This window comes from Microcebus murinus, chromosome 19 (assembly GCF_040939455.1).
Source record: "Microcebus murinus isolate Inina chromosome 19, M.murinus_Inina_mat1.0, whole genome shotgun sequence".
NCBI classification, from domain to species: Eukaryota; Metazoa; Chordata; class Mammalia; order Primates; family Cheirogaleidae; genus Microcebus; species Microcebus murinus.
The window spans coordinates 3,944,722-3,963,046 of NC_134122.1; the positions used below are offsets into that span (position 1 = coordinate 3,944,722).

At 53.9% G+C, this 18,325-nt stretch overlaps 1 protein-coding gene across 3 annotated transcripts; it reads right to left on the reverse strand.

The window, feature by feature from the left end:
* Positions 1–1,407: 1,407 nt before the first annotated feature.
* Positions 1,408–14,895, reverse strand: ZNF500 (zinc finger protein 500). 3 transcript variants are annotated; one of them, XM_012743663.3, is made up of 6 exons: positions 14,760–14,895; positions 13,616–14,135; positions 11,144–11,303; positions 10,908–10,975; positions 9,869–9,980; positions 1,408–3,021 (listed from the first exon to the last, which is right to left on the reverse strand). In XM_012743663.3, the coding sequence occupies exons 2-6, from the start codon at positions 14,042–14,044 to the stop codon at positions 2,288–2,290; spliced, it is 1,503 nt and encodes a 500-aa protein (XP_012599117.2). In that variant the 5' UTR covers positions 14,045–14,135; positions 14,760–14,895; the 3' UTR covers positions 1,408–2,287. The 3 variants fall into 3 exon arrangements, with proteins under 3 accessions (XP_012599117.2, XP_075851166.1, XP_075851165.1); XM_075995051.1 differs by having other exon boundaries at positions 9,869–9,977; positions 13,616–14,895; XM_075995050.1 differs by having other exon boundaries at positions 13,616–14,895.
* Between the last annotated feature and the right edge of the window lie 3,430 nt (positions 14,896–18,325).

The following is an 18,325-nucleotide window of genomic DNA, read 5'->3' on the forward strand; positions in this document are numbered from 1 at the left end:
TCTTTGCATCCTTTTGTAACTGCTGACATCAGCCCTGATCTGGGCACCTTTGTTCTCCCACAGCCTGTCTCGAGGATGCTTCCTCCCCCTGCTCCATGCAATGTGCAGAGAAACCATCTCAGCTTGGGTCCTTGGCATTCGGGCAAGACTTCCAGCGCTCAGCTCAGGGATCACTGCCAGCTGCCACGCCGCTGAGCATGGGCAAAGGTCTCTTTGTATCGGCCCTGCCCGGCCTCAGCCACAGGCAGCTAAGATCAGGGACACAGACTTCTGCTCTCCAGACCCCACCTGATCTGGCCACTGGAGACGCCCCACCAGGTCCCATTTCCAACAATAAGGGGCGTTTTCATTAGAAGCCAAAGGCAAGGCAGGCTTCCACGAAGGCCACAGGAGGTCTGGAGAGGCCTCACCGGCAAGGCCTGGGCCCGGGCTGACTCTGGGCAGTGCGGCCTGCTGAGACACATGGCAGTCTGACGCCTCCAATGCAGTGTCCAGCTATCGATAGCAAAGGCTGGTTTTTTTCTTTAACCACATTTTCTCCCATCTCCACCCTTTTTGACGCCAGTCAGTTCACTTAGAGTTTTACAGTGAGAAAAAATAAACTCTATGGATGAGCAGATCAGAGAGGCTCTTACGTCTCACAGGACAGTCAAAAGGTGGTTTTTCTTACCTTAGATATAATTCAGCCAGATGTGGTAGCTCAACGGAGGCCAGAAGTTCTCACTATGGTCAACATAGTGAGATCCTGTCTCTTCAAAAAATAAAAAAAAATTAGGCATGGTGGTATGCATCTATATTCCCAGAAACTCTGGAGCCTGAGGCAGGAGGATCGCTTGAGCCCAAGACTGAGGCTGCAGTGAGCTATGATCGAGCCACTGCACTCCACCCCAGACGGCAAAGACCCTTTCTCAAAAAAACAGCAACAAAAAACAAAGTTCAATTCTGTTTGTGAATTACTGCCTCTGTCAAAGCAAGTCAGGGGTAGGAGAGGGCAGTGGGAGTTCAGACTTGGGTCCAAAGCTGGCTCTGCCCGAGGACAGGATTTTAATGCTCACAGTGCCTCACTTCCCTGCCCCACCTGCACAGCACACGCACCGACCTGGTGGCCTCAAGGCAGGTTGAGGGGCAGCAGGCAGGGCCCACTGAGCCAGCGGGAGGCAGTGGGGGGGCCCTGGCAAGGTGGGTAAGCACGTAGAGGGCTCCGCAGAGAAGCCCGCAAGGTGTGGCACAGCTGAGGGCGGGAACACTCCCTGACCAGGGAGGGGGCAGCCGCCTCTAGCACTGGCCTGGCTAGAGAGAAATGCGACTGGGGGCTCAGGAGGGCTTCCAGAGCTGGCCCAGATGGCAAAAGCCGTCCCTAAACCAGCAGCCCCATTCGGCAGAAACACAGAGCACACAGGGGCTGGGAGAAGAACTGATGTCATTTATTAAGGGAACGGAGAAAGAACAGGTCTCATACCCTTGAACCTGGGTTATGCTGAAAGGTGAAAATATGTACAGCAAATGGGCAACAATATGGGATGGAGCATCACAGGCTGGGATGAGGGCCCAGGCCACCCAGCCATAAGCAGCAATGACACTGCCTGGTTGGAAAATTCTGGAACCCAGAGGTTTCAGCACCTGTGCCATGACTTTCATGATGACTAAACCCACCAAAGACTCCATCATATTGCTCCCCACAGCCACTCACTCAGACCTGGGCATCTAGGTCTGAGAGGCTCGCAGGCCAGACAAGAGCTGGAAGGTGGGGAATTCTTACCTTAGAGAGACAAAGGGGGCCACCAAGGAGGGCCACGGTGGAAAATAACCATGGAGGGCAGGAACAGGTGCAGCCCGGGGCCCCGCCCTGGGGAGAGCTGTCAGGCCCAGTCGAATCTCTGGGCTTCCTCCCTGAGGCGGGAGGACAGGAAGATGGGGTTTAGGGAGGCATTCACTCTGGCATCACCTTCCGAGCAGCTGTGACTCTGCCGAGGTGACTCCAGACTGGGCCCGCTTTCCCCCAACAGACGGCAGAGCTGGGGAGGCCCCAGGAGCAGCCCCACCGACACCTGCAGCGTGGCCTCCTGCCATGAGCGTGCGTCCCTTCACCGAGCCTCCAACTGTGCTGCATGTCTGGCCACCCCAGGACAGACGTACACCCCCGCCCGTGCCCCTGCTCTGCGCCCCACTTCCTCCCTCAGCCTGGGCATCCAACACGTCCTGCGGCCCCACCCACACTGGCCCAGACCACGCCAGATGCCTTCAGATCAGGGCTGCTGGCTCCGGGACAGAAGCGACTCTGGCAGCCTCAGGAATTCTGTGAGTGGGAACTTCTGACAAGGGTCCTGGGAGCAGAGCTGTGTGCGTGGTGGCCAGGCTCTGGCCCTGGGGCCTCCTGGGGCTGAGGGGGGACACACTCCCCCGCGTGGGTCCGCTGGTGCTTGTGGAGGTCGGTGCCCCGGCGGAAGCCCCTGCCGCAGGCCGGGCACATGTAGGGCTTCTCGCCCGTGTGCGTCCTGCGGTGCGCGCTGAAGTGGGAGCTGTTGTTGAAGCGCTTCCCGCACTGCGCGCACGCGTAGGGCCGCTCGCCCGTGTGCGTCCTGCGGTGGATGACCAGGCTGGAGCTCTGGCTGAAGCGCTTCCCGCACTCGGGGCACGGGTAGGGCTTCTCGCCTGTGTGGACCCTCTGGTGCGTGCTGAAGTTGGAGCGGTCGCTGAAGCCCTTCCCGCAGACCGCACACTTGTAGGGCCGCTCCCCGGTGTGCGTGCGCTGGTGCTTGGTCAGGTGGGACGTTTTGCTGAAGCCTTTGCCGCATTCAGGGCACGTGTATGGCTTGTCAGGCCCACGTGGCCCCCCTTTCCCTGGTGGGGGGCAGCCTGGCGGCTGTGCTGGCCTGGCCACGCCCTTGACTGCGGCAGGCCCCTGCCCCGGGAGCGCGAGGCCAGGGCCCTGGCACCGTGTCGACAGCACTCGGTACCATTCCATTCTCACAGGCATGTCCTCCCTGGTGGTGTCACCATCCTCCGACTGGATCTCAAGTCCTGAGACAGAGAAGGCACAGTCCCTAAGGAAAGGGAGACGCTTCTAATAAAAAGTAGGTGAGCCTGGCCATGGGGGCTCACAGCTGTAATTCCAGCACCCTGGGAGGCCAAGGCGGGAGGATTGCTTGAGCCCAGGAGTTGGAGGCCAGCCTGGGAAACATAGGAACACCTCGTCTCTACAAAAAATAGAAAAACTAGCTGGGCATGGCAGTGTACACCTGTAGTCCCAGCTCCGTGGGAGGCTGAGGCAGAAGGATCTTTTAAACCTGGAGTTCAAGGCTGCAGTGAGCTGTAATTGCACCTACGCACTCCAGCCTGGGTGACAGAGCAAGATCTTGTCTTTAAAAATTTTTTTTTTTAAAAAGGAGGATAAAGGCCAGGCAGAGCTCTTCAAATTCCCCTTCAAAACATTTAGCAGGGAAGTGTTAGACAGAGCCCTGACACAAGATACTAAAACCATGGCCACACGCTGTTCTAACCTTACGGGGATTCATACCATCTTCGCAATGGGTCAGTGCTGTTACTGTCCCCATCTCCAGGTGAGGGAACTGAGGCACAGGAGATTAAGGAACTTACCCAGAGTCACTGGGCTGGTAAGTTAGAGTCTGGGCTGTAACCTCTAAGCGTGGGGTCCTGGGGGGGGGGCAATGTCTAGCAACACTTTTGTCATGACTAGAGAGGGGCTGTACCCAGCCTCTAGTGGAAGGAGCCTGGGGACGCTGAGAACATCCCACAGTGCGCAGATGCCCGCAGCGCTCAGACGCACAGCCCTGCTCCAGGCTGCCCTGGCTGCAGCAGGACCACAAGGTCCCAGCTCCCCAGCCTCGCTTGCTGTAAACTCAGTCGGAGACCCCTGTGCAGATCCAGGTTCAGGATCCACAGTTGTGACAGGAGCACAGAGACAGGATGCTGGACTGGTCCAACGGGCCCTTTCCAGGCTGTGTGACTGGGGGCAACGACACGACTTCCTTGCCTCTCATCCGCAGCATGAGGCTAATCCTACCTGGGCCCTCCTGGCACAAAGCACACTGGGGTGCCCAGGGCCGGGGACGTCCTCCAAGCAGTCCTGAGAGGAGCTCTGTGCCCACAGCAGCGGAGAGGCAGAAGCTTCTGTCACCCTTGGAAAGTCCACTTTAGGCACGGGCCAGCCCAGACCTCCCGGGCAGGCCCTTCTTACCCACCCAGACTTCCAGAAAGCCAAGTGTGGGCCTGGCGCTGACTAAGCCTCAATTTGAGACAGTGTCTCACTCTGTGGCTGGAGTGCAGTGGCATCATCATAGCTCACAGCAACCTCAAACTCCTGGGCTCAGGCGATCCTCCCGCCTCGGCCAGAGTGCTAAGATTACAGGCATGAGCCACCGTGCCCGGCCACTTCTATAAAATTGAGATGGGGAATGGAACCACCTCACTGGCGTGTTGTAAGAACTTTATGAAAAGAACTGAGTCTGGCAGTTCCTCAAAAAGTTAGACACAGAGTCATCATGTGACCCAGCACTTCCACTCCTATGTACGTACCCAAGAGAACTGAAAACATGTCCTCAGACAAAAACTCACACATGAATGCTCACAGCAAAGTAACCTTAACACTTGTACCCCCATAATATGCTAAAATAAAAATAAATTTTAAAAAATAATAATTTTTTTAAAAAAGGAAAAAAATCCAATAGTTGGGGGTTTATTTCACTTGATTCTCTCTTAGCAGCCTAGATATAAAATCACATCATCTGCAAATAATAAAATTTTGTCTTCTCTTTAAAAAAAAAAAAGAATGCTCACAGCAGCACTATTCACAATAGCCAAAAAGTAGAAACGACCCCATGTCCACCAACAGAATGGATAAACAAAGTACGGTCTGTCCACAGGATGGGACACTATCTGGGCATAAAAAGGGAGGAAGCACTGATTTATGCCACCGCACAGGTGAACCATGAACACATGCTGAGTTAGAGAAGCCAGTCACAAAAGGACAGATATTGCAGATTCCACTGATATGAAATGTCCAGGACAGGCAAATCCACAGGCACAGGAAGCGGACTGGGGTTGCCTGGGGCTGGGACAAGGGGAAGTGGGGAAACTGCTAACAGGTAGAGGGCTTCCTTTTGGTGTAATGAAGTATGTTTCCAACTAGACAGAGACGAAGACTGTATGACAATGGCAATGTATTAAACGCCACTGCACTGTCCATGGAAAAATGGCAAATTTTATGTTATGTGAATTTCACTTCATTAAAAAACTAAAAGTTAAAAAACTCTGCAGCCAGGGGTGCCAATCTAGTTTGTTTAAAAATAAGATCAAATAAATCAAACTTTTGTTGGCACCCCTCCACCCAGCCCCCCAAAAAGGACTGAACATAAACCACGTCGTGTGGCACATGGTGAGGAAAGCCCAACTACTCGACTGTGCCCGGGAGGGCAGTCAGGTCTGGGCTCCGGGGCCGGCGGCAGCGCTGGGCAGAGCCACGTCCTTTCCTCCGTCCTCCCGAGGAGCCGTGTGGATACACGAGGCTGCGAATTTTCTGCCTCTTCCCTTTCTGCCTCCTGCAGACCCTTTTGCTCCAGGAATGAGTCAGCCCACACACAGCACCTTCCTCAGAAACCTCCAGACCAGGTTTCCCCTGGTACAAATGACAGGGCCTAGCCCGCGCTGGGTCTCTGTGGTGGGGGCTGTGCACGTAGGATGTTTGGCTGCCTCGTGCGCCACACCTGGATGTCAGTAACAACTGTCCTGACAACCAAAACCATCTCCACTCACAGACCAATGTCCTCTGGGGCAAGCCTGCACCTGCGGAGACCTGCTCGTCTGGCTGCACATCGCCAGTGACCAACCCAAACTTCACACAACCTCACCTGAAACTACCTTTTCACAGGCAACAAAAGAAATACACAGATAAACTAGCCTACATCAGAATTAAGGCTTTTGTGCATCAAAGGACACTATAAAGAGTGAAAAGGCAACCAACACAATGGAAGAAAATATTTGCAAATCTTGTCTTAAAGAGTTAATATCTACGGCCAGCATGGTGGCTCACGCCTATAATCCTAGCACTCTGGGAGGCCAAGGCAGGTGGATTGCTCAAGGTCAGGAGTTCAAAACCAGCCTGAGCAAGAGCGAGACCCCGTCTCTACTGTAAATAGAAATAAATTAATTGGCCAACTAAAAATCTATAGAAAAAATTAGCTGGGAATGGTGGCGCATGCCTGTAGTCCCAGCTACTCGGGAGGCTGTGGCAGCAGGATTGCTTGAGCCCAGGAGTTTGAGCTAGGCTGACGCCATGGCACTCGTTCTAGCCTAAGCCACAAAGAGAGACTCTGTCTCAAAAAAAAAAAAGAGTTAATATCTAGACTACATAAACAACTCCTAGAACTCAATGACAACAAAACAATCCAACTCAAAAACGGGGGCCGGGCACCATGGCTCGCACCTGTAATCTTAGGGCTCTGGGAGGCCGAAGCAGGAGGATTCCAGGAGTTCAAGACCAGCCTGAGCAGGGGTGAGACCTCTTCTCTACTCTAAAAAAGACTACAGGCGTCTTGATGTGCACCTGTATTCCCATGCACCTGGGAGGCTGAGGTAGGAGGATCGCAGCCCAGGAATTCCAGGCTGCAGTGAGCTATGATTGTATCACTGTACCCTAGTCTAGGTGACAAGAATGAGACTCTGCTTCTAGGAAAAAAAGGGAACGGAAATTCTGACACATCCACAGCATGGATGAAGGTGGAAGACACACGCTAAGTGAAATAACCCAGCTACAAAAGGCAAACACTGAATGATTCCACCACTATGAGGTACCTAGAGCCACCACATCCACAGAGCCAAAAAGAATAGGGGGTTCCAGAGGCTGGGGCAGGAGAAATGGGGAGTTAGTGTTTAGTGGGTACAAAGTTTCAGTTTGGGAAGATGGAAAAATTCTGGAAAAAGATGGAGGTGGTGGTTATACAACAATGTGAATGTACTTTATGAGATTAAATTGTATACTTACAAACAGTTAAAATGGTAAATTTCCTGTGTATCTTATCACAATAAAAAAATTTAACATTTTTTTTTTAAAAGTCTTTTCAAACAGCTGTGAATGTTTAGGAATGGGCAGAAAGGCAAGAAATAGGATATTTGACCTGACTGGGAAAATGGTTGTTTTTCTCATTACCAGGTAAGAAATGTGATCATCATCCTTGAACTTCAGTGTCTCCCCAACATAAGACATTAGAGCCCAAAGAAAGAATAGAGATGTTACTGTAAAAGTTTATATCTCACTTATAAAATAAAAAAACAGACAACTAAAAAAAAAAAAATTTAACAATTTTAAAAAGACTTAATACAAACCAAAACTAGCTTTCTCACCAAATTGGACCTGACATTCCCTCCATCCCGTGGTGCGCCGGGGCAGGTGTGTGGGTAATGAGATCTTGCTGGGCGGGGCAGAGCGTCAGGCAGTCTGCCCTGCTTTGCTGGTGTGAAGCGATTTTGCATATGGTGTTTTGACTCCTTCCTCCGGCCCTGGACAAGCTTCCACAGTTCTCTGCTCAGCCCAGGTTCCCTGCCTCCCTTCTCCTTCCAGCTTCATTTCTCCCACCTGGATTATTATTATCATTATTATTTTTTTCTTGAGACAGTCTCACTTTGTTGCCCAGGCTAGAATGAGTGTCGTGGCATCAGCCTAGCTCACAGCAACCTCCAACTCCTGGGCTCAAGCAATCCTCCTGCCTCAGCCTCCCGAGTAGCCGGGACTACAGGCATGCGCCACCATGCCCGGCTAATTTTTTCTATATATTTTTAGTTGGCCAATTAATTTCTTTCTATTTATAGTAGAGATGGGGTCTCGCTCTTGCTCAGGTTGGTTTCGAACTCCTTTTTTTTTTTTTTTTTTTCTAACTTGGACATTGACTTGGAAGGTTTCGAACTCCTGAACTCAAAACGATCCGCCCGCCTCAGCCTCCTAGGGAGCTAGGATTACAGGCGTGAGCCACTGCGCCCGCCTATTATTATTTTTTAAGAGATGGGACTCACTGTGTTGCCCAGGCTGCCCCTGAACTCCTGGGCTCAAGAGATCTTCCTACCTCAGCCTCCTGAGTAGCTGAGACACAGGCGTGCGCCACCACACTCAGCTTCAGCTGGATTTCATACGACACCCCTCCTTCTCTGTCAACACATTTCTTTTGGAGGCTCAAACCTTTCTTAGGATCTTCTAGCTCCTCCTGTCTCTCCTCTAGGCCAGGGCTCAGCACACTACAGCCTGCTGGCTGATGCCTGTTTTCTGGGAATGAGTTTTAATGGAACATAGCTGTGCCCATCCATGTTCCTACAGTCCACGGTTACTTCTGCTCTACAACAGCAGGGCTAAGTCATTGGAATACAGACCACATGGCACGTTAAACTTGAAATATTTACTATCTGGTCTTTTACAGAAAATGTCTGCCAATCCTTGCTCTAAGCCCTTGAACTTGAACTTCACAAACACAACCACCAAGGTCTAAACTCCCTGGAGATAGGAGAACCCAATCTGGGGCTTGTGCTTCCTTCCTGCTGACCTGCTCACAGCGCCAGCCCTGCCAGGACCTCTCTGGGCCTGGAGGCAGCACGAGCCCCGCAAGCCTTGCCCTCACCCGCTGGGCCACTACACGGGGTCTGGGCATGAGGAGTCTTGCTCATGGGGCAAGAGAAGAGGACGCAGGCATGGGTGGGTCAGAACTCGTGGGTCTCAGCGTGCCTTTCTGCATCAGTGCAAAGCAGGCCAGAGACACTAAGGAAGAGGGGCTGCTTGGAGAGAGAGAAGTGGGAGGTGCCTTGTGCAGACCCGGTTTCCTCTGAGCGAGAGAAAGTAAGGAAACATGGCCCTGGGCTCCCACTGTCCCTGGCAGGGGGGTCCTGAGGGGGCCTGGAGTTTCCCCATCACAACAGAGATGAAGCGGCCAAGTCACCACACTCTGGGCGACAGATATGGAGCAACGGCACAGACCGAGGTCCAGCAAGCGCAAACACAGCAAACTGGCATTGCCTTCACATGGTGGCAGAAACGCGTTCACTGGCATCCATTCGATAGAACGGTGAAAAAAACAAGAAAAATACGGGGGTGTAAAGGGATGTGTTTGGTGGTTAATTTTATGAGTCAACTTGGCCAGGCCATAGTGCCAGCTGTTTGGTCAAACGCTAGAGTAGATGCCGCTATGACGGTGTCTTCTGGATGCGTCCGACACCTACACCCAGCTGACCGAGGCAAGCATGTCACCCACCACCGTGAGGAGGCCTCATCCCACAAGTCAAAGGCCTTAGGAGGACAACAGACGTTTCGAGGAGGAGAAATTCTGCCCTGAGACTAACAGAAACCTTGACTTCGGACCCGGCCTGCCGGCCCGCCCTGCAAATTCCAGACTCATCAGCTTCTGCAACTGAAAAGGCCAATCCCTCAAAATAAAGCTGTGTGTGTGCATGTGTGTGCGCGCACATCTCCTACCAGCTCTGCTTCTCCGCAGAGCCGTCGCTGATAAAAAGCAGCATCTCGATGCCTTTAGCAAAGGTTTCAGCAGCATCGGGAGTGGCAGAAGAAACAAACGGGCAGACAAAGAGCAGGATAGCCGGTACAGGGACAGAGCTGGGCGGCGCCTGGCACAGGCCACACAGGCAGGCCTCGCCAGAGCAGCTCTGCAGGGGACGAGGGCAGACAGAAGCAGGACCAGTGCGCAGGTAGTGGGCGTGGAAGAACAGGACCCCAAAGCAACTCTGGGCAACTGCCTGGATTGTGGGTGTGTGTGGCCACACTGCCCCTGCAGCTGGAACTCTGGCCGCTGGCAGCCCCGGTTCTGCAGGCTGGGCTTCCACACACCCCCAGCAAACATGGTCTCCCTGCGCATACCCTCATTCTCCGGCAGCACGTCCCAGCTGTGGTGCTGCTGAGCTGGGTCCAGGCATCCCTGCTCCTCTCTGGACAGGTACACAGCCACGTCCTCCAAGGTCCCCGGTGCCTGCTGGGATGTACTCCCATCAGTCCCAGCCCTGAGTCAGTGGCCTGGGGTGCTGCAGCCCTCACTGTCCCTCCAGGCTGGGGCCAGGCCTGGCGGGGCACCCGTCCTTTCCACTCTTCCTGCCACCTTCCAGCCCCTCCCCCCAGCCCCATACTTTGCACTCCAAATACTGCTATCTGCCTCCCCTCCCTGAGCCCAGATCATGGCTGCAGGGCTGGGAGGCCACCATGGAAGGGACAGGTTTGCCACACAGAGCAGCTGACCCACTGTGTGCTCGGCCACTGGGGCCCACACTCCATGGGGAGAAGACCTAGCGTCCCCTGCCTCGGCTCCAGCCAGCCCTGGCACCCAAACAGGGCAAAGTGGAGACTTTAGGAAGCCTGAATCCAGGAAGCAGATTAGTGGTCACCTAGTTGGGGGGGGGCGGTTGGGGAGAAATGGAGAGTGACTGCGAATGGGCCCAGGACGATTCAGGGGTTATGAAAACATTCTAAAATTGTGGTGATGGCTGCAGAACTCTGTAAGTAAACTGAAGACTTTAAATGGGTGACTTGTATATGTGAATTGTAGCCCAATAAAGTCGGTGTTTAAAAATCAAGCAAGCAAAGGAGATTCCCACTCCAGACCAAGGTGTGGAGTGTATCCTACCCAGGGTCCCAAGAGAGGACCAGCGTGGTTGGAGGTCACTGCCCCACCTCACTGCTGGACCCCAGAACCTTCCAGGGCACTGTCTGATACTCAGATGGCATCTGGAGAGAAGGCAAGAACTCCCAGGAGGTCAGGACTGGGGCAGAACAGGGGAAACTGCAGGGGGAGCTCCTCTGACAAAGCCCCGCCACAGGGAGAGAAGTGTCTCCTAACCAGGGGGTGTGACACACAGGAGGTCAGGCCGGACACCAGGATGCTGCAGACCAGGACTGCGCTGCTCACCTCTGACCAGGCCGAAAGGAAGGACAAGGCCGACGTCCCCATCTCCTGGTCCCTGGAGGCTCGTGGACCTGGGGAGGAGCTGAGAGTCATGGGCGGAGCCCCACAGCACGCCCACTCAGCCCTGCACATGCCCCAGAGGCCCAGACAGCCCCCTGCCCTGGCTGGAGAGCCCGCGCACCACACCCAGGCAGGCCCCTCCCCTGTACCGCTTGTCCTACCCAAGGGCGGCTACTCACCCCTCTTCGGCCCACAGCTCAGCAGGGCTGGGTTCTGCTGCCTGGAGCACTGAGCCTCTTCCTGCAGGGACAGCTCCTCTGTCTCAGCTTCTGTCTGGCGTTTGGAGGACTGTCCCCCTGTCTCGAGGGGCACCATGTCGTCAGAAAGCACCTCTGAGCCCTGCACGCAGACAGAGATCTGCTCACTGGCTCCCAGAAAGGCAGAAGGAAAACCCCAACAGGGTCCCTAACCCTTATCTCAGGCACCCCAGACAGTGCCCCGTCCCTGGGGCTGCCTCCAGACTCGTTCCCTGTGCCCAGCTCTCTCATGCAGTCCTTCCTCTAGCCAGTGCCCAGCCTGGGCAAAGGGCAGCCTGCTCAACTCCACAGCCTCTCCCTGTCACATCATGTTGCTGTCACTGTCACATTCATACCCTCTGCTCCTTGGTGCTCCCAACAGACCCTGGGCCCAAAGGGCCCCGAATCAGTCCCACCCTCATTTCACATTACTGCATTTGCTAGATTTTCTGAAATCATCTACAGGTACTGACATGATCTATTTCCTAATTACAGAACAGGTGACTTGGATGAAACTGGGCCTCAGGACAGAGCTCTGTAACAGTACTTAGGACAAGAGACATCCCAGGGAACTGCGAAACCAGCCTTGGGGACCCCTGCCTCAGGCTCCCTCTCGCCCAGCATTGTATACCTCTAAGAGGGGACAGTCCCCTCAGAGAGTGGGGCCTGCCCTCCTCTGCTCAGCAATAGCCACGCAGTACCTGTGCAGAGATGGTGCTGCACACAGTGACAGAGGAAGCCATGGGAGGGACCCCAAACCCCAAAGCTGGAGGCACAAGGAAAGAGGTTGCTGGGAAGGGATCCTGCGTCCTGGGCCACCACGATGGCAGGATTTGCTACCACAGACGGCTGATGGTGTGCTCAAGTGTATCTGTCCTGCTGGCTGCAAAAGAACCACAGCATGCGGCCCAGGGGCTGCCACAGAAAGGAAGGGGACCTGTCAGCACTGGCACTGAAATATGAACTGGGACTACAGGTGGCAGGATTTTTCTTTTAATTGGTACACGACTAGAGTGAAAGGACTTTTCATTTTTAATCTCGAGGAGTTTAGCGACTAAAACTAAAGCTGGAGGAATGTGTGTAAGGCTCCCCACCCTCCTCCAGATGTCAGTGGAAGGAGCTGCAGTGTGCTCTAGAGAGGCGCTGTCTACAGATGGAAGTGTCCTGCCTGTGCTTCCATCAGTGTACTGATGGAAGTGTCCTGCCTGTGCTGCCACTAGCCACATGTGACAACCGAGCCCCTGAAAGGCCAGTGTGACGTTTTTCAGAGACAGGGTCTGGCTCTGTCATCCAAGCTATAGTGCAGCGGCATCATCATAGCTCACTGCAGCCTCAAACTCCTGGACTCAAGTGATCCTCCTGCCTCAGCCTCCCCAGTAGCTGCGACTTCAGGCACATGTCACCAAGCCCAGCTAATCTTTCTTTTTCTTTTTAGAGATGAGGTCTGGCTATGTTGCCCAGGCTGGTCTCAAACTCCTGACCTCCCACCTCGGCCTCCCAAAGCGCTGGGATGACAAGCATGAACTACCATGCTCAGCTTACATTTTAAATCTTACACAGCTATAATTTAAAGAGCGACTTGTAGCTGGCAGCTACGATTTTGGGCAGCATGTCTCTAGAGAAACTAGGGAACCTCTCAGGGGTCTAACCAGGGTGCCCCTTCCCAACCAGCTGCTGGCCTTTCTTCCTGGTGTTCTTCCCTCTGTTGGGGTCACTTCAACTCCCCAATCCCTGCCTTGGAAGGTGCCAGACCTCCCTCCATCACAACTTGGTTGGTCTGTGCCATGATGGCATTAACAAACCCACACTTGCTCAGAAAGGGCAGGTGGGGCTGTATGTGGTTAAGAGGCGGACACCCTTGGCCAAGGCTGAGAAACATTTTACAGTTGCCTTCTTCACTTTTTTTTTTTTTTTTTTTTTTGAGACAGAGTCTCGCTTTGTTGTCCAGGCTAGAGTGAGTGCCGTGGCGTCAGCCTAGCTCACAGCAACCTCAAACTCCTGGGCTCGAGCGATCCTTCTGCCTCAGCCTCCCGAGTAGCTGGGACTACAGGCATGCGCCACCATGCCCGGCTAATTTTTTTATATATATATATATCAGTTGGCCAATTAATTTCTTTCTATTTATAGTAGAGACGGGGTCTCGCTCTTGCTCAGGCTGGTTTTGAACTCCTGACCTTGAGCAATCCGCCCGCCTCGGCCTCCTAAGAGCTAGGATTACAGGCGTGAGCCACCGCGCCCGGCCTGCCTTCTTCACTTCACAGCGCCCAGGCAGCCCCCGGTCACCCTACGGCCAAGGCTGGCTGAGGTTCCAAAGCCCAAAGAACTGCCAGTTGGAGACCTCAGTGGCAGAGCCCTCCCTGAGGACGGCAGGGGCCCCATTTCCTCACCTCAGAGTTAAAAAGCCCCCCACCTCACCCGCTGCCTCTGTTTCCTGGGCTCCTGCTGCAGCCCTTCCACCAGGACCACGGCCTCCTCACCGCTCTCCGGCTGCTGCTCACGCACCCGGGCCTGGATCTCCCCCGGCAGCACCATCAGGAACTGCTCCAGCACCAGCAGTTCCAGGATCTGCTCTTTGGTGCGCAGCTCGGGCCGCAGCCAGCGGCAGCAGAGCTCCCAGAGGCGGCTCAGGGCCTCCCGCGGCCCAGCCACCTCCTGATAGCAGAAGAGCCGGAAAAGCTGGCGAAAAGTCTCAGGGCTGGGGTCTTCCACCTCCAGGGAGGGCTCCTCTTCCCAGCATAAGTCTTCCTCCACCTTCACAATCAGGATCTCATCCTGCTCCAGGTCCTGCTCTTCCAGGTCCTGCTCCAGGGGTGGCGGAGGCTGGAGGCCAGGGGCAGCGGCCATCGTTCCCAGCAGGCCTTGCTCCTCCCTGAAGTCAAACTTGTCACTCCCTATACCTCTGGCCAGACACAGGAAAAGATGTTTTTCCAGGGCTCTGTGGAGAGACGATGAAATCATTTGGAGTGCAGCACTGGGGCCGGATAAGCCATCTGCACCTGCAAGCCCCTGCCCTGGTTCCAGGGCCAAATCATCTTCACTGGCAAAAGGAAAAGGGTTGAAGAACAAACCCATCTCCGCTACTAACCCCCCGCTAATTCTCAGGCAAATTACTTAAGGTCTCTGCGCTTGTTTCCTCATTTGAAAAACAGAGATGTTAACATGGTCTACACACAGGTTGCTGCTTGGAGTAAAAGGGATGTTTGGGAAGGGTTTAGCGCAGTGCTGGGACGTGGTCAGAGCTTGAGAAACGTTATTTTCTATTATCACAGTTGGCCCTTCATGGAGGGTCCCTTTAGAAATCTGATGAAAACTGGGGCCCAGGAAGATGCAGGGTCTGCCCCAACTTGACCCCATGTCTGAGTTTAGCGAGGCCCTGCAGCTCCTCCGCGGCCCTGTGGGGGCCTGGGAGGGTTGGGACTCCCGGCCGGGCTGCTCTGGCGTCTCCTCCCCTCAGGTGGAGCGGGAGCGGTGCGGGAAGCCGCAGAGAAAACTCCCGCGCTGGCACGGGCGGCCGAATGGGAGCTTAAGCCGGGACCCGCGCCCCCGCGCCCGCACTCACCGGCAGCGCTGCGGGCCGTGCGGGGCTCGGGGCACGACGGGAGCAGCGGGCCAGGACCCGAGCTGGGCTGTGGGCGCGGGGCGCACGGCGAGCGGGCCGACCCGGAACGCTGATCCGGAGGTAGAAGAACCCAGCCCGGCGTGGGAACGAGGCCGTTCGAAGGCGGGGCCGCGCGAGGCATCGTGGGTAACGCAGTCCTCGCGCCATTGGCTGAGCTGGCTGTCCGGGCGTGCGAACAAGGCCGTGTGGGCGGGCCCTCGGTAGGCACTGTGGGTAAGTAACGTAGCCCTGGAAGGGATGCATTGTGGGTAACATAGTCCCGCACCTTCAGTGAGCATGCGCGCCAGAGCTAGGAGGCTCTGCAATCTCTGGGCCGCTCTGCCCGACTCCTTTCCACATCTGTTCTTCCCTGGCCTGAAAAAGTCCACGGTGGAGAGGACCCTAGAAATTTATTTGTTTACGTACATAGTACTTTCTGCTAGGCACCGTTTTAGGCGCTTTGCAATTATTAACTTGGTTCATCTTTGAAACAATCCTAACTGATACGGTAGGTTACCTATCTGTACCTAACTGATAGGTACAGTTATCCCTATTTCATAGACGAGGAAACTAGGACACACCCCAAGAACACGCGCAGCTAGTAAGCAGCAGAGTTGGGGGTGGTGTTGGTTCCCAGGCCACTGTCTTAGTCCAATCCCTTAATTTTTAGACTCTAGGAAAAGGAGAACCAAAAGTTATTTGCTTGGGCTGTTTTGGTTATCAATTGCTTATTTCTTTCATTTGTTAATTTAGTCAACAACTACGTAGTAGGCTTCACTTTGTGACAAGCAGGCTCCATGAACAGGAGGTGAACTAGGTGTCATTGTGGAGCCTGGGGAAAGTGGTTGAGAGTACCCATAACATGATCATTGACATAATGACCAGGGGACTCTTGGGTCCTTTAGCTCTGGCCATCCAGAGATCTAATGCCTAACACCTCCTCCCCACCCACCACCACCACCCTGGCTGGCTGGGGACAAACCAGTCTCCTGCCACGGACATGTTTCTCTGGTTTCTGCTCCTTTCTGTACTTCCACTCCTACTGTTCATTCTTTCTCATGTTTCATTTTTTTTCCAGCAACCAATATACAGTTTTTATTGTGAGCACACCAGGCAGGTTGGACGAGATACTGGCTGCCCACTGCTGATTTCTGGAGACTGCTCCTCCCCGGGTGGGAGGCATTTCTAAAGGCAGATGCTAGATGTAGGGACTGCCCCAGGACCCTACAGCCTTGTGGTGGGAACCGAAGATAGGAAGGACCCTGGGTGCCTCAGTTTCTCCTTACAATGTGGGGGCTGCTGGTCAAGAAAGCTGCAGTCTTGGAGTGAACGATCTCTAGTTGTGGGTGTGCTGCTGGGATCTGGTGTCAGTAGCAATTTCCCAACATCTAAATGACTGAGAGCCAACAATTCAATTCGAGTCAAATACTTCAGCTAATTCGACTAAATGATCTACAAGCATCATCACAGAGCTACAATGCCCCAAAAAAGTGGTTAGTAAAGAGTGTCTTAGTACACTTTTCCTAAGGCTTCCATGAGCTAATAATAAAAGCTAATGTTTTTTAAGTACTTCCTGAGTACACAGGACTGTGTTTTTACTATGCTACTTTAATCTTGATGACTTTCTCCAGTAGATATCATTATGACCCAGAATCTACATGAATGAGGGAAGCTCAGAGGTGCAAAGCCTTGCCCAAGGCCACACAACTAGGAAAGAGGAGGAGCTGAGACCAACTCAGGCAGGCCCCCTCCTGGGCCTGTGCCCTGACCACGCCCCAAGAGGCTGGCTTCAACACTGGGAAGGTAATCAGAGCTCTGCCTTGGAGTAGACATCTGAACCCTTTCTCGGAAGACTCTGGTTCTGTCCCAAGACCCTCTTTAGAGTGGCCATCCACTTGGGCATAATGCCCCCTCTGCCCACACAGGGGGCAGATCTGCTTGGCACTTAGCAGGTGCTCAGTAAGTGTTTGCCAAATGGTGAATAAATGAATGAATGGAATTTGTTCATCAGTGACGCAGCCAGGCTCATGCTAGAAGCACTGCACTGATTCTGCTGTCCAACCTTATCAGAAACTTAATTTTGACAATGATGCTTATGCTAGATTGTCCATGTGGCATCTGTTCTTTTTTTTTTTTTTTTAATAGATGGGGTCTTGATGTGTTGCCCAGGCTGGTCTCAAACTCCTGGCCTCAAGTGATCCTTCTGCCTCCTCCTCCTCCCAAAGTGCTAGGGTTACAGGTGTGAGCCACCATGCCAAGCCAAGGATGCTACTAAACATCCTACAGTGCACAGGACAGCCCCCCACAACAAAGAATGATCCAGCCCAAAATGCTAATAAGTGCTGACATTAAATTAGCCGGGCATGGTTGCAGGCACCTGTAGTCCCAGCTACTTGGGAGGCTGAGGCCGAGGGATCACTTGAGCCCAGAAGTTCAAGGCTACAGTGAGCTATGATCATGCCGCCATACTCCATAGGCCTGAGTGACAAAGCAAGATCCTGACAGCTGAGGTTGAGAAACCCTGGTCTATCTGTAAGATCCATTCCTAGAAATGCAGTTGCTGAGCCAAAGGGCGTGTGCTTCTGAAACATTGTAGACATTGCCATATTGCCGAGCCCTAGGGCTAAGCTTGGGAGTGTGCTGTGATGTGGCACAGTGTCTCACCCTCCGTGTAGCAGCGTGCCAACTCTGACATGTTAGCTGTGGGTGGCATGTGTCCCCACGGGCCCTGGGAGCTACCTGAGCCGGGAGTCAGCCTGGGGTGGGGGCGGAGAGGCAGGTTTGTGATTCAGCCAGCAAATGGCTGTGCGGCAGGCAATGCAGGGCCCACTCAGTCATGGCGTGTCCTGAGCACCTGCCCGGTGCTTGGCGAGGGGACGAAGCTAACATATCTCTGCCCTCACGGGGCTCCCGGCCTGTCGGGGGAGACTGACCAGAACACAAACCAGATGAAGCATACACAGAGACAGCAGTGAGGGCATTGCCTGGGGAAGTCTAGGAGGCCTTCATGGAGGGGGTGACTTTTAGCTGGGCTAATACTACTATTCCCTATTGTCATTTGTTGAATGTTTACCATGTGCTTAATCCTTACAGGAGCTGGGTGTCTGCCTGGCTCCCTAGATTAGAGGGATCACCCTGCCTTTTGTTACCAAACTTAACTTAGCTTTGGCCCCCGCCCTGTGAGATTCCATGAAGTCTGCTTGTCTTGGCGGTTCTGGAGCAGCCTGGGAGAGTGGACTCACACGTGTGCAGCAGGTCCTCCTCCCGGGACTGCTGCTCCATGCTGTCCCCATCGCCTCTGTCTTTGTGCCACCTCCCGGGTCGTGGGAGGCACGTCCTAGGGATCGTTGCGTGTTGTTCCAACAGTGGTGCCGTAAGAGGGATGCCGTCAAACCCATTTTAGGGGTGAGGAAGTCAAGGCAAAGGAGGAGTGAGTGACTTGCTGCTGGGATTTTATTTTCACAGCATTTGCTGGATTCTAGAGTGGGAGCTGTTTGCTCACCGTAGTGCTCCGCTGGGGCAGGGAG

Bases quoted from the DNA above. Each gene is read 5' to 3' on its own strand.
- ZNF500 (XM_075995050.1), bottom strand. From the start codon at position 14,272: ATGGGTTTGTTCTTCAACCCTTTTCCTTTTGCCAGTGAAGATGATTTG. The intron at 11,304-13,615 runs GTGAGGTGGGGG...GTCTGCGTGCAG, and splicing joins CCAGGAAACAGAGGCAGCGG to GGCTCAGAGGTGCTTTCTGA. The intron at 3,022-9,868 runs GTATGCGCAGGG...TCTCTGTCTCAG, and splicing joins CGTGCTGCCGGAGAATGAGG to GACTTGAGATCCAGTCGGAG.